The following is a 15,027-nucleotide window of genomic DNA, read 5'->3' on the forward strand; positions in this document are numbered from 1 at the left end:
ACAAGTGCAATGAGTTCGCCGGAGCACGTTCTATTAAAGTATTCGTAAAGCAGACACAGAAATGCAACATTGTGACGATGAAACAAAAGTTAAAGCTGGACATATTAGAGCTGAGACTCTTTTTGAACCCTATCTAAGAAGAAAAGACTAGCGGTAGATGCACTTGCCCGAATGTAGCATAATTAGAGGGAAATCATCTTCTTTGCAGTAGCTTTGGCAATGTATTTAATGTATTTTTTAAATTCATATTAAACCAAGAAGCTTGAACAGGTAGAGTGCCATTAACCATGGCTATCGGTGGCGAAAAAGATTTATGAATTTGAGCTTCAGTTCTTAAGCAGTTAATTCGTATTTAATTTTTGTAACTTATTTTGCAACTAGATTATGTAAATTCAAGCAATACTTTTATTTTATTTTTGTAAAATATATTTCATAAACATCCTTCTTTAATTTAAATAGTTAATTTATTTTTTATTGCGACATGTTAAAAACTAGGTGGATGAATTTGAACAATTAATTTGTATTTGGTAAGTATTTAATCTAAGTGGATAATTATCATTTTAGTTTGGTAAAACGTTTTTATTAATTTAAACGGTAAATTTGTATTTTATTAAAATATTTTGTTTTTGTAAAAAATATTGAAATTAAGCGGTTGATTAATCTTTTATTTTTAAAACTATTTTAACTAGATTTTTTTTAATTTGAGCCGTCAATTCGTATTTTATTTTGGCAACTATTTTATTAACTAGAATATTTAATTTTAGCAGTTAATTCGTATTTTACTTTGTTAAACTACTTTGTTTACTAGGCTACGTAAATTTAAACGATAGATTAATACTTTATTTTGTTAAACGATTTTAACTATACTTTTGGATTTGAGTAATTAATTTGTATTTTATTTCCTGAAACTATTTTCAAATTTGAATTCTAAAAGTTTAATATATAGCTTTTGAAGCTGCTTTCTACTAATTATTGTCTTAGTTCTTCTGATTCCATCTCTTTGAACAGGTCACGAAGAGCAACTACGAGGCCACGCGACTCTGTAAAGGGAATCAACTAGCCGAAGCCTGTTCGAAAATCAAAAAGGAATTCAAAATCGATTGGCAAAAAACAAAATGGGAAGATCTTTTAAAGCCTTTCTATTCAGGCTTGGCTGCGTACCTCTCCTTATTTCTCCACCAATCGACTATACCCGGACGCCCCGCGGACCAAGAGAAAGTATGGATGAAGGTGTTTCACCCGAAAAATTTTAATGCAACACGTAGTTTCTCCGAAGTGTCCACATCGAGTAAGTTTTCTGACAACGCTATGTCAGCTCAAACATATGCATGTGATCGGTACTTTATAAAGATGGAATAAAACAAAGAGGTGCAAATGAAAAGATTTTTACGCAGGTCTGAACAGAAAATGATATTTAAATGAGTTAAAAAAATTAAACTTAAAAGTAAAATGATTAAATACCTTGATATGGTATCATTTGTACTATTTTTATTCTTGGAATCCTGTTGAAATGAGTTATTTAGTTATTTGCAGCCTATTATTCTCATCTTCCAGTTGTTGTTTTCACAATGTTTCGACCAACTATTCCTCTGGCCTTCGTCAGGTTGTAAAACTGGGACAGGATAGGAATGCTGAGTCTCTTAACTGTATCCTCAGTAATTACTGACTAGTTGTTGTCGTCTCACAACGTTTTGGCCAACTAATACCCTGGCTGGCTTTAGGTAGGATTGAAACGTGATAATGCTCACTTAGAACCGTAGAGATTCAGCATCTCTATCCACTGCGCTACGAAGTGCGAGGGTTGGATTTTTGGTCTCATAAATCCAAGTTTTGTCGTCACCTGACGAAAGTCAGAGTAATATTTGGTCGAAACATTGTGAAAAAACAACAACTAGAAGATGAGGATAATAATCCGCAAATACATAAATAAATATTATTTGTATTCTTAAGACTATTTCAATAGATGTAACCCTCGACCTTCTTCCAGGTGTACTTTGTCGAACTATAGAATCTTTGTCAACTACTTTGTCAATTTTTGGTATACAGATTGAAATTTGATATATGGGATATTCAAACCTGTGGAACAAATTCGGTTTTGCATTTAGCCGGTAAAAATAACGGATAAATCATGGAAAACGTGGAACTACGCATGCGCAAATATACATTTCTATACTTGACTTTGGCTCTATAGTAACAAATACATACAAAATGTGCATCAATTAAAATATATTTAAACTTATTTTACGACTGGTAAACGCTGGGCGGCCTGCTAGTATATATATATATATATATATATATATATATATATATATATATATATATATATATATATATATGAGAAAAATGTGGAACGTAAAGACATACAAACAAGAAATATAAATAGTTTATAAATATTACTTTTATGAAAATTAAATTTTTCATTAAGTATCGTTTGATCATTAGATTAATTGGACGTAAATACGCAAAATATGTCTTAATGTTAAACGGACTCGATGAAAAGTTGACTCCCATAAATGCTATCTGATGTGATAACTTTTTATCATTTTAAAATAAAGTACAACTGTCATAGTTTGGTGTGTCCGCCCAGGGCACAATTTCATGAATAGACAGAGTGTAAAAGCGATTTCATAATCTAGTGAGGGACGGTCTTGTATTTTCTTTACGGCCTCTTCACGCAAAACAAATGTTGTTAGCTCCTCTTTACCCTTGTTAAATATGCAGGCCGTGTGTATCAAGATATCATTTTGAGTAAAACTTGCACCAGGCGACAATATACAATAAACAAAGCGGGGGAGGGTAGAGCGGTAGCTCTAGATATATCTACGTCTTTTGACAGGGTATGACATGAGGGTCTTCTCAAGAAAATCAGATCATACGGCATCACTGGAAGAATACATAACATAATTAGATCCTTCTTAGATAAGAGAAAAATCCAGGTTGTCCTTGACGGTCGTACATCTAAACAATATGATATAAATGCGGGAGTGCCCCCGAGGTCTATCCTTGGACCTCTGTTATTCCTAATATTCATAAATGACCTCTCTGACAAAATTGTCTGTGAGATGGGTATGTATGCTGACGACACCACGCTCTATAACAGACACGACAGGAAAACAAATGAACACATATCTAAAGAAATGGTAGAAACACTAGAGGAAGACCGCCGATCCGTAGTGGAATGGGGACAAAAATGGATGGTCACGTTCAATGCTGCCAAGACTAAACTTGTTTCCTTCAATAACTACAAGATACCTTCCCTACCTCCAATAGCAATGGCCAATGACTTTTTATCTGAAAGTACATCTTTTAAACTCCTCGGCCTAACGTTCATAGGAAACATGAATTGGAACAATTACATTGAGAACATTGCCAGGACCGCTGCGAAGAAGGTGGGTTTTCTCTACCGTGCTAGAAAGCTATTAACGCCCGAAAGTATCCTATACCTCTATAAGGCCACCATTCGCCCATGTATGGAGTATCGTTGTCATATTTGGGCTGGTGCATTTGCTACTAGTCTCTCGCTCCTAGACAAGGTTCAAAAGAGAGTCGCCAATCTGATAGGTCCTGAACTGTCAGCTAAACTTCAGCCTCTGTCACATCGACGAAATGTTGCATCCCTCTGCCTGTTCTACAAGTACTTTAATGGTGAATGCTCTGACGAACTGCAAACACTTGTGCCCCCTAGACGTAAATACCCCCGACAAACCCGACAAGCAGCTAAATCCCACCCCTTCACAGTAGAGATCCCTAGATGCAAGAGAGCCTTCTACTCCATTAGTTTCTTCCCAAGAACAGCTAGAGTTTGAAATTCCCTTTCAAGTTCCTGCTTCCCCGACTGTACTGACATGCAGAAGTTCAAGTGTAACGTGAACCGACATCTAGCTGTCCAACTTCTTACACAGTACCCCTGATGATTATGTCCCTGATAGTAGCCCCCCTACAACAAAGTGGCAATGTGCCTTGTTTGGGGTGAAAATGCAATAAAAAAACCCCAAAATAATATCGAATGTATTGAAAGGTCATTTGAATAAAATATGTAATAAACATAAAATAATTATCGAATATATTGAAAGGTCATTTTAATAAAAATAACAAACCTTACACCAAACACCAGCATGAGAAAAACAACAAACTTGATCAATTGTCAAAAAATAATAAGTCAAATGTTGGCTATTTGAAAAGTCATTCTCGGCAACAGGTATACGCGTGTGTAATAAAGCCGAACCAAATTTAATAATACGGTAATGTACGACTAAAACATCCAATTTCAGATTGTCACAAATGATTGTATAATAATTGAAACGGACATTCGGATTGGTTGATAATTTGGGCCTGATACGAATCAACTCGTCTAATTCCCGTGCGTGTATATATTGTTATATTTGGATATATTGTTATATTTTCATGCATCGGTGTGTCGCCATTCCTTTGGAATACAATACTGTATCGTTATATTCATTGTAAGTCCTCTCCTGTGTCAATCCCCAACCTCTTTTAATCAATTATTCTATATTAAATTTAATCTAATTAAGCATTGTGTCACACAATGACGTTAGCATAAATCATTTTATTCTGAAGAATTTTCGGCATTCTCAGGATGAACATCAATTCTTTTGTTGTATGTTGTTTAACGAGCATATCTCTTAGAACGTACGTATAAAAGTCAGTTCTGCGTGTTTTCCGTGCGCGCGAGTGTGTAGTTGTTTTTATCAATCGGTTTTATAAATCGCCTCTATTTCCTTCCAACTGCGTGTCGCGTATCCAAAATATGGCCGTGTTTATCAAATAAATGACAAATTCTGTCATCTATATAAAAAAACCCAAATATTTAATAACAAACATGTGGCGGGCGGCGGAGACAGAGCGAGAGATGCAGAGGTATCAGCGACTAATGGATTCGTAGCGTGCATTTCTGACCTCTGTGACTGACCCTGATACCAAAAACCATTTGTTTTTATTACAATTATATAACTCTGAATCAATTGTACCTTTGTTTAACATTGCCGTTTCCGTTTTACATCATAAATCAGAATCTGGGTTGTTTCCTCCCACTTAGTCTGTTTGGCTCATCCAGTATCGCTCAGGAGTTTCAATTCTCGTATAATTTTTGTGTAATCCGGCGTATACCCTGTCGCATTATTTAACACCTTGAGGTTTCTTCAGATAATGTTTTTAATACTTCATTTATTTTTGCAGGTTGCAATGGCAATGCCGATGTGGTATTTTTATTGGACGAGTCTGGAAGTGTAGGGAAAAGTAATTTTGATAAAGTGAAAGATTTCCTAACGAAGACGGTCAGTAAGCTCGTAATTGGTCCGGATAATACCCGTATATCGTTTGTAAAGTTTGGAGCAATGACAACGGTCGTCTCCTATTTGAACGCCGACAATAGCAGTTCGCAAGTGAAAACAACCATCAGTAATCTCATGTACAGAGGAGGAGGTACGCCCACAGACAAAGGCATCAATGCGGTGGTCAATGATGTGTTTACTACTAAGAATGGCGCAAAAGAAACTAAGGATGCACCTAGAATTTTGGTGCTTGTGACAGACGGTAAGTATATTTAATCATTCTAGCTAAAAATCGACACTGTCAGATTTGATATGTTCTCTCATCTGGGGACGATAGCGATTCACATTCACCAGATCTGAAAAGAAAAAAAAAAGCAAGTGCAGTGTTGTGTTAGTAATTTGTTTGCGTGAAATCGGACTCGTTTTAAAAGAGCGACACGGCAAAGTATATATAAAAAAGAAAGTGATTTGTTCAGTTCTCTCTGCGATTCACAGTGATCGGATCCGAAGTGCCCAAGATGTTTACATGTCTCGTGACTATTTTTAAGAGATGACAAGTACATGCAGAGGATTATGGGATTTTGTAGGCTTTAGTAGTTTGCTTGCGTGAAAATTGTCCTATCTTAAAAGACAAAGACAGTGAAAGAAGAGAAAAATGTACATGCGATCCCCTACTCTTCCCATTTGTGGATCATTTCGTTCTATTTTTCTGGATCATGGAATTTTCTACTTTCAAAACCCGTTCCATCCCTGTTGAATCATTACGAAATGCTTCCCAGAGCCATGGCTCGATAGGGGCGGGGAACGTTCATAATATCACGTGACAACTTATTATGTCATAAATTATACTTAAGTTTGTTAACCTATCTACCGTTGAATTAAGTCTCATCCCCCCAAATTACATGACACATTGCGTGAGTAATAACTAGGGATATGACAACAGCATATTCTTTTCATTGTTTTGACTCTCGAGTGTGTATCTGTTGATATCTTTATGCTTTTGGTGGTATGTTTCTCAGTTGATTAACTGTGTCTGTGTCGAATATATACTCGAGTGTCAAAACAATGAAAAGAATATACTGTTGTCATAGCCCTAGTAATAACTAAATAAAAGTCATATTTAAAATAACTCCTATTTTAGTATACAATGTCAAGTCCTCAATCTGACGTAGTGGGAAGTTCTCTGGTCACAGATTGCAACAAACATTTCGGATCGGTGTTTTGTCCGAATTCCTGTTCTCTAGACAAGTTGCAAATTGCTCTATGGCTATTTCGTCTCTCGGCGTTGTCTCTTCTTTTCTTTCTATTAGCTGTAATATCACGAAGAATTTAAAAGCAACAAGTAAGCCATTATTTGCTTTTGATGGTTTAGTTTAGTTTATCGAGCAATTTTCACCAATGCATGTCTACGACACGATTGTTTGCCGGGTAGTGTGTCTTTATATGTCCGTACTATGTATATGTCTCTGGAAGGATTGTCACATCACGAGCACGGCAACCAACTGCCCGAGTGACACACACGATAAAACTATATGCCCATCACCTTTAGATCAAGGGGTAGATACGTCGTCGACTGCGTCTGTTTGATAGGCTTTCTTCGTGTCATTAGACATCACTAGTAGCAGGGATCTCTTTTTCAATACCCTTCTGTCGCACTCTCTTCTAACTTTAAACATATGGTGCAATGGGGAAAAAGTGGCTGGTTAATTTTAATGCATCTAAACCAACTTTCTCTCTTTCTATCATCAACACTCTTTGTACATCTATAAGCCGGTCATTGGCGTATGACAGACACACGTGTTATATTAAATGTCCTGGAAACGGTCCGCGTATAAAGATATGTCGATGTCAGAGGTAAGATTAAAGACATACCTGAGATGTTGGGTCTAGCTGTCTCGTTCTTGTCCCAGAATGACGTCTTGTTCTTTGAGGGTTTGACATGGTTGGATCGTTTTCGTCTTCAGGCCCGTTTCCTTTGACTTAAGGCAAACATTCAGTACAGGCACAAACAACACACGACACAATTGTAATTTATAAGATCTTAACTATTTTATTTTACATAATTTATACAAAATATATTATAATATTAACATACAGATCATACAATTAACTTAACACAATTAAAACTAGCTAACCTTTACTAGTGCTGAAGGGGGAGTTGCCCCCCTCCTCTCATTTACGGAGAGACAAAAATATACGTCTTACCCAATGCTGTCCGAATGAAAAGGAAGGGAATTGTGAGATTGCATTCTGATTGCTTATTTTAGTGTATCCCTCCGTCTACGGCCAAATTACCTCCTGACCATGCTGGGGGTGTTAACAACCACCACAATCGGGGCACTAAGATATAGTGCCACATCTTACACCCTTTTGACCCCAATTGAAATGAACGACTCTCATCTTTGCGAAGCATAATTTTTTTTGACAAACTGGTGGGACTGACCCTTACTTTTAGTCTTAAATAAGACTTCGCCAAGTTCGCCGGAAAAATGGTCAGATCATTCTACCGCTCTGGTAGATCTCACTGCTGATGTAATCCTCTGCCTGTGTGAGAATCAAGTACATCCTAGAATGGAGTGTTGTTGCCACACCTGGAAAGGAGCTGTTAGGAACACCCTATTCCGCCTGACAGCGTTCAAAACTAGCTTAGGTGATGCTCTTTTCTCTTTACCGACTCCTCCTTGCTGCAGAAAAAAACGATACGAGTTTGTCTCCGCTCTATCGTTATTTTCATGGCCAGTGCTTCAACATATGGCGCATCCTTGCCAAACTTTCATAAGAAACACCATCAACAATTTCACCCACTCTTAATGCATACATCTAAACGAATTCCATAGACAATTTTTTTTCTAGAACTGTTCGCCGGTAGAATTTTGCTCAACTGGCCTGCTTTCCAACTGACTACAATATGGTGCTCTTCAAGTCTAATGTAAACAAGTTCATGTTGAGCCGCCCCCTGAAATAATCAAATTATACCCTATTTCCACCACTAACGATTACTACACTATTGTTCCGGTGGCTACCTCATATACATTAACCCTTAAGGATCTTCGAGCTTTGATAAAAGATAAGTCGTTCGTAAAAAAAAAAGTGTTACGCTACATAAAATGAGCGATAGACACATTTTCTTAAACAATTAAAGGACAAGACCCGTTCTCGAAAAAGTTGAGTCCTTTTTTTTCGATCTGACTCCTGATTACAGATCTTTTCTCGTCGAGGGAGATAGAAATAGAGAAAGACACCGAGAATTGGAAGAAAGAAGAGGGAGAAAGATAGATGTAAATAGATAGAAAGATACATTAATACCGATCAACAAGAAAGATACAGAAACAAAAGAATACAATCACTGACAATATTTTCAATCCAACATATCACGGGTGATAGGTTCAATGGATTCACTGCCTTCTACCTTTAGATATTAACTTCGGGTTTATAAACAATCTGTCAATCTGAATCGAGGTAAAGATTGCTGTCTCTGCAATGTTTGTAATAGCACATGTTAAAATATACTTTTCTCTACACAAATGCAAGGGAAGTGGAGTATAAGGACACGAAATATGGGAAGCTGGGGACAAAGGGTCTCTTTATCATTGCTACTCGTTAGATGAGATATAATTTTCCATAGTGGTTAGGAATTTCGCAAAAATGCCTGCTGAATTTAAATAAATATGTTTTCTAAAGTTTGATACCATCAGTATTTCCCTTGCATCTTAGGATGTAGGGGAGAAAGAATAAAAGAAATATGACAAATAAAAGAAGTAAGTTTATCAGCATAACAATAGATAGGAAGTTGTTGACAAAGTAACATAAAGAAATAAAATAAGAGTGTTAATCAAGGTGTAGCAGTAACGAGGACAAAAAGCCAGAACAATGAAGGTCAATATGTTCTAGGAAGTGACAATGAGTTTTACAATAGTTCACGATATTTGCCGATGGCTGTAGATAATCTTAGGTTTGCGGCGGTTTACGACAGTTAAAGTTGAGCACAGTCGCGAGTTTAACAGAGTGAAGGAGAGTTGATAGTTGGAGACAGTCAAATGCAGGTTGTGTATCAGATCAGATCGTAGATGTGTACTTTAGCGTAATGAAGGTCGATGGTGTCACACATACACCGAGAGTGCAACTGATATTTGCAGAATGTGTCAAATTTTGTGTTTTTTTTATCTTGTTTTTATTTTTCATTTGACTTGTAAGCCACTGCGAACTTCTCGGCCAGCGCTAATATGAGAGATGACGACACGCGCAGAAAAGAAAACGAAGGAGAAGATCATGGAAGCAACTTTGGAGTTGGTGATATTGTTGAATAGGGAGTACACGTTGTCTTACACAGCTTCCATCTACATACTAAACAAATCCCTTTTTTACTTTGAAAGTTCATAGACCCTGAAGTCTCGTTTATTATAAATTCTTTTCTTTTGCTGGTTCTAACACATTGTCAATGAAACTAGATATAAGAATTTACATCCTTGCCAGAAGATTAGGTACAAGGCCGGGTGCAGTTTTGAGAATTCAGCGCAAAAAGATTAGAGTACTCTTGTTTATAAAAATAATTGAGTAGTTCTGTCGGCATTCTCTAGTAAAGGTGACCCAGACAATTAGTAATAAACTAACACCTTCTTAGAGAGAAGATAAAGCCTGGGAGGGGGGTAGACCTGTGAGTGAACAGTACCAAACTTCAGACAGATTTGTATGACATAACATATGAGATGAAGGATGATTGTATTACTTGTATTGATCGGACTATTCTTCGCGGCATGAGTGTTATTTGTGCAACGTTTCAGTTGGATTGTTCATCGTCCGTCTTCAGGCATGTTGGTTGCTGTTTGGAAAAGAAAAGAGAAAAGTTACCGGCTCCGTAGATATCATCATATTTTGGGAGTTGGTACCTATTTTATTGTTTTAGTTTCGAATTTGTGAAAAAAAAAATGGTTGACAACAACAACAACCAACATGCCTGAAGACGACCGAAGGACAATCCAACCGAATCGTTGCACAAATTACAATCAAGATGAGAACAGTAATCCGATCAATACAAGTAATTAAAAGCTTATTCCGTTGTTTTACTCATGGTTCTTTTCTTTTATTCATTGATCAGGACAATCTGATAATAATCAACGAACCGTCGCTGCTGCTCATGCTGCCAAAGCGCACAAGATCAGCATTGTATCGGTAGGCGTCGGTAGCGGGATTGATTATGACGAACTCCGGCAGATGGCGGAAAAGTGTAACCTCGTCTTCACGTTGGACTCATTCGATGACTTTGATAATTTTATTTATCAACTGACAAAAAAAACTTGCGATGGTAAGAATTTCTTTTTCCCTTTCTCTTTCTGACCGTAATGCTACCTCACTTTTTCTCTCAATCCTTCTCTTTATGTGCATCTGATAGCCGTTTGTCGCCGCACAAGGTCGAGCTTACTATGGGATGTTGCCTTAAGGGCTATTATGACCTTGTACAGTGCACTCATGGCTACGGAGAACTTGGAGAGGGGCGATATTTCTAATTTTTTCTTTTGCACGGTTTCTCTTTCTTTCTAAAGGTAAAATTTTTATTTCCCCCTCTTTCTTTACCCTCGCAATCTCGATCTCTATTTATCGGTACTTTCCCCGTTGTAAAACAATGTCGAGCTTACTAAAAATAAAAAAGAAGATTTTCCATAGCATAATCTTTCTTTTAATGAAACTAAGAATAATAAAAAAAATATAGATCGGATTAAATGTTAAAAGAAATAAATCGTAGCAAATTATGTTATTCGATTACAAATGATAGGCCACAAGAAATACAAATGAATGTTAGCCAATCTGAATGAATTTTTGATTTTCTTAGCTTTAAGCATGTTTTAGATAAGGATTGATAATTTGGAGTTAAAGCCTGGAGGTATGGCCATAGAACAGAGACCTCAAATGTAATATTTGAAATATTTATTTGCACAGAATATATACATACATAACGAACAGATTAGGCACAAGGTCAATAAAAAGTGTGGGGATAATGGGTTTCTTTGGTCATCCTTAATCTCAAATACTTAAAATTGTCTATCCTATTTTTAACTCAGTTACCACAATACTACATTCACTCCAGAGGCTGTCCTACTTATACTAAACCCAAATTTGAAAGCGGTTTATTTGATCCTGATAAAACACCCTGCTTTGCAAGGATGTATCATTCTAAATTTGCAATTTTGACCAATAGGCTTGAAGCTTATAACTGTTTACTATAATTGCTTTTCGTATTAGTACAACTATTAGCTCTACTATTAGCAGTGTCAGTATCATATAAACTCTCATAATTGTATATTTCTCAACTAATATTAAAATTCAATGAAATGTTTATGTTTATCTTATTTTTTTTGCAAATGACTGTTATATTTACCGGACGAATTTGTCCAACTATTGACAGTTTATACTATTTGGATTATTGGGGCCATTCTACCGATTTTGAATGTTTTCTCTCGAAATTTTTCGGCCGATGTAACCACCGACCGTCTTCAGGTGTACCATATGGAATTCGTAAAATTCTCCGTTGAACTTGGGAACTGCAAGTAATTTTCAACAGACCCCTTTATTTAATCCCTGAAAGTAGCATGCTGTAATATCGGCAACCATAGTAATTCACAATTGTATTCTCAATATCATCTACGCTGAGAATCGAACCTTCAACCCTCAGAAGAATGTCTGTAATTCATCCGTTACCTAACGGGTTCTTGCGGTGTAATCTGCTAGACAAAATTTAGTTCTTAGTGACACTCTTTTTTAGGTTGAAGGTTCAATACTCAGTGTAGCCGATACTTAAAATACACTTGTGGATTAATTACGACTTTCATCCGCCATGGCTGACGGAACAGGAGCATGCTACCTCCGTGGATTAAATAAAGGTTTTCGTTCAAAATTCGGTACAGATTCCCGGCGTCGACAGAGGGATTCTCAAGTTCGACAAGATAAACCCGAAGCAGGTCGGAGGTTACATCGGCGAAAACGTTGTGTGAATAGCATTCAAGATCAGAAGAGAAGTCCAAATAATCTAAATAATACAGACTTGATTTGTTTATTTTCTATTTTCAAAAGCCAAGGCGCACATATCTTTTAAACCATCTGATGGAAATGGCACGAGTTCAAACGAAACAATAAGCAAAACTGTAACTATAAAAGGGAACGAAGAGAAAGGCGGTGTCACGCTCGATCCAGATAACAGCACAGAAGGACACACCATAGTGGTAAGTGAGTTCATATTTATTTTCATTCTGATGGAGATGGAGTTAGAATTAAGGTCGGTTTTTAATGCGGAGGAACTACAGATTCTAAACAAAATTCTGCGTCTAGGATTGGGCCTAAAATAAAAACTCAAACGACCATTTTTTCACTGAAAGAAAAAAAAGCGCTTAAACTGAAAGGACACGCTTACTCATGTATTCTGAGTGTGGGAGAGACATATTTTTTTGTCCAAATTACCTTTCTATATATCGATACAACTATTTGGAGTTTATACAATTTAGTAAGATCGACATTGTTTTACAACTGTGAAGGTACCGATAAATAGAGAGCGAGATTACAAGGGCAAAGAAAGAAGGGGGGGGGGGAACATTTTACTATTATAAAGAAAGAGAAAGAGTGCAAAAGAAAAAATGAGAAATCTCGCCTCTCTCCAAGTTCTCTGTCGCCATAAGTGCACTGTACACGGCCATAATAATAGTCCTTAAGGCAACATCCCATAGTAATCTCGACCTTGTGCGACGACATACGGCTATCAGATGCAGTCTATACAGAGTCTTTAGTGAGAAAGTGAGGTTTTGATTGAGATGAACGTAACAACGAAGCCTTAGAAGAAGTGTGAGGAATAAGAAAAATATAGGAGAGGAGGAAAGACATGAGAAATAGTGCAATGAAGATGAGGAGAGTAATTGTATACCCTCTATTAAATATACCATGCCTTATCTTGAAACTTATATTCATGATAAATGATCCAAGGTCTCTTATAGTGATAGTGAAAAGAGAGGGAAAAGATGAAGTGTAGTACGTAGATACTCAGCTTTGCTCCTAGCCAAAAGTGAGACATCCGTCGCTAAAGAAACGCATAGTTAGATTCAATGTAAGTGTTTAATGTGGGGAAATCAAGCTCCACAGAAAGGTGTACTGCGGATTGGGGAAAAAATAAAAATTGCTTCTGTCAAGTATGACACTTCTTTCACTAGTCTAAGCAAAAAAAAAAAAAAAAACAGCAACAAAAAAAAAAAAAAACTGAAATGTAGTTTCACAAAATATTCCACACTTTGCTTATAGCCTAAAGTGAGTATTTTTGTTGTTTGTTAAGACAGACTGTTTTTATCGTGATAAATTCAAGCAAAGTACTTGCAATCCTATTTTTCTTTTTATTAGTGACTCATCACTAGGTCTGTGACAATAAAATATTCTTGCCATTCTTTTGACTCTTGGGTATATATTCGACACAGTTAGACACAGTCAACCGAGAACCACATCTGTCTATATAAAGCATATAAGATATTAACGAGTATATAATCAAGTGTCAAAAAAAAAAAAAATGAAAAAATATGCTGTTGTCACAGCCCTACTCATCACATATCAAGGCCAAAATTAACTCGAGAATACGGATTACCGAGATAACTTGCTATTTAAATGATGAAGAATATCATGAGACGATTTAAAATGATGAATTGAACGAACACAGTTTAAGACGATTTATGATACGTATTTGTTTACAATGGATTTGTAGATGGTCATGTTCTAGTCTTCAGAGAAGCAATCCTATGGTGATGTTTCCCACAGATGAGAAGTTATTAAAAAAAACTATGTTTATGGAAATTTCGTTTGACACAAGACACACGGAGTCGCGAGACAACATTCACATAGATTTCATACATTCTCGGGCGCACTTCGTTTATACCGCTTCTAAGGAGGGGCTAATTATAAAACTCCTTTTGTTTCTTCTCTTCAAATGCGTGACGTGACCACTTCCTATATGTTGACACTTGCATTTCTAGCGCAATTTGTCCAGCGAGGAAAACTTTGCTCTTCTCTCCACTTCAATCACGCCACCTGCAACTGCATATATCCTGGCATGTATTTATATGACCCTCGCTACAATTCATACTTGTAAACTTAATCTCTACTTACTGCCGTAGGGCCCTACTATATAAGTGATCTTCATTTGTAGAATATTAAAATTGGCGTTTTAATCACACTGAACGTGCTAGCAAATGTCTTTATTTTATAAGTATGGAAATTAATAGTTACGGTCGCTAGACGCTAGAAAGTATCAACAAAAAGATATGCACATTCCTGACGTGGGTTTGGTTTATCTCAACAGATAGAGTCAAACTGCGCCGTCGTAAAGATATATGGCTCATATGATAATGAAAATCCCAGTGAGTCCATGTTCCAGATTTCTGGTACAGCATCCGATGGACGACCTATCGTACTTTTCGTCAAAGCTGACAAGGACGGCAAGCCGTTGTTTCTGAGTTACAAGGCGACCAAAGTGAACAGAACTGACAAGGTGTGCTTCAACGAAAGCAGTTTCGTTATGAGAATCAACAAAGGCAAAAAAGAGGGTAAGTCGGACATTTCTGTTTAATTTATTTTTTGCAAAGGTCGATGGCTGCCAAATTAAAACTAAATGATAAGGACGGTTTGGATTTAGTAATGGCGTCTCTGCTTTTCACTTTACATTCAATCGATGAGTATCGTAAAATATTTAGCATACACTAGCGGGGCTTGTGAA

At 36.6% G+C, this 15,027-nt stretch overlaps 1 protein-coding gene across 1 annotated transcript in view; it reads left to right on the top strand.

Moving 5' to 3' along the window:
• Window positions 1-15,027, top strand: part of LOC145277678 (uncharacterized) — a 29,366-nt gene that overhangs the window by 9,775 nt on the left and 4,564 nt on the right. The window contains exons 2-6 of the mRNA XM_080129354.1: window positions 1,009-1,288; window positions 5,197-5,553; window positions 10,387-10,593; window positions 12,357-12,505; window positions 14,614-14,857. Coding sequence (XP_079985480.1) covers window positions 1,009-1,288; window positions 5,197-5,553; window positions 10,387-10,593; window positions 12,357-12,505; window positions 14,614-14,857 — 1,237 coding nt within the window. The remainder of the gene's footprint in view (window positions 1-1,008; window positions 1,289-5,196; window positions 5,554-10,386; window positions 10,594-12,356; window positions 12,506-14,613; window positions 14,858-15,027) is intronic.

Source organism: Euprymna scolopes, chromosome 6 (assembly GCF_053919585.1).
Source record: "Euprymna scolopes isolate OS-2025 chromosome 6, ASM5391958v1, whole genome shotgun sequence".
Taxonomy (NCBI): Eukaryota; Metazoa; Mollusca; class Cephalopoda; order Sepiida; family Sepiolidae; genus Euprymna; species Euprymna scolopes.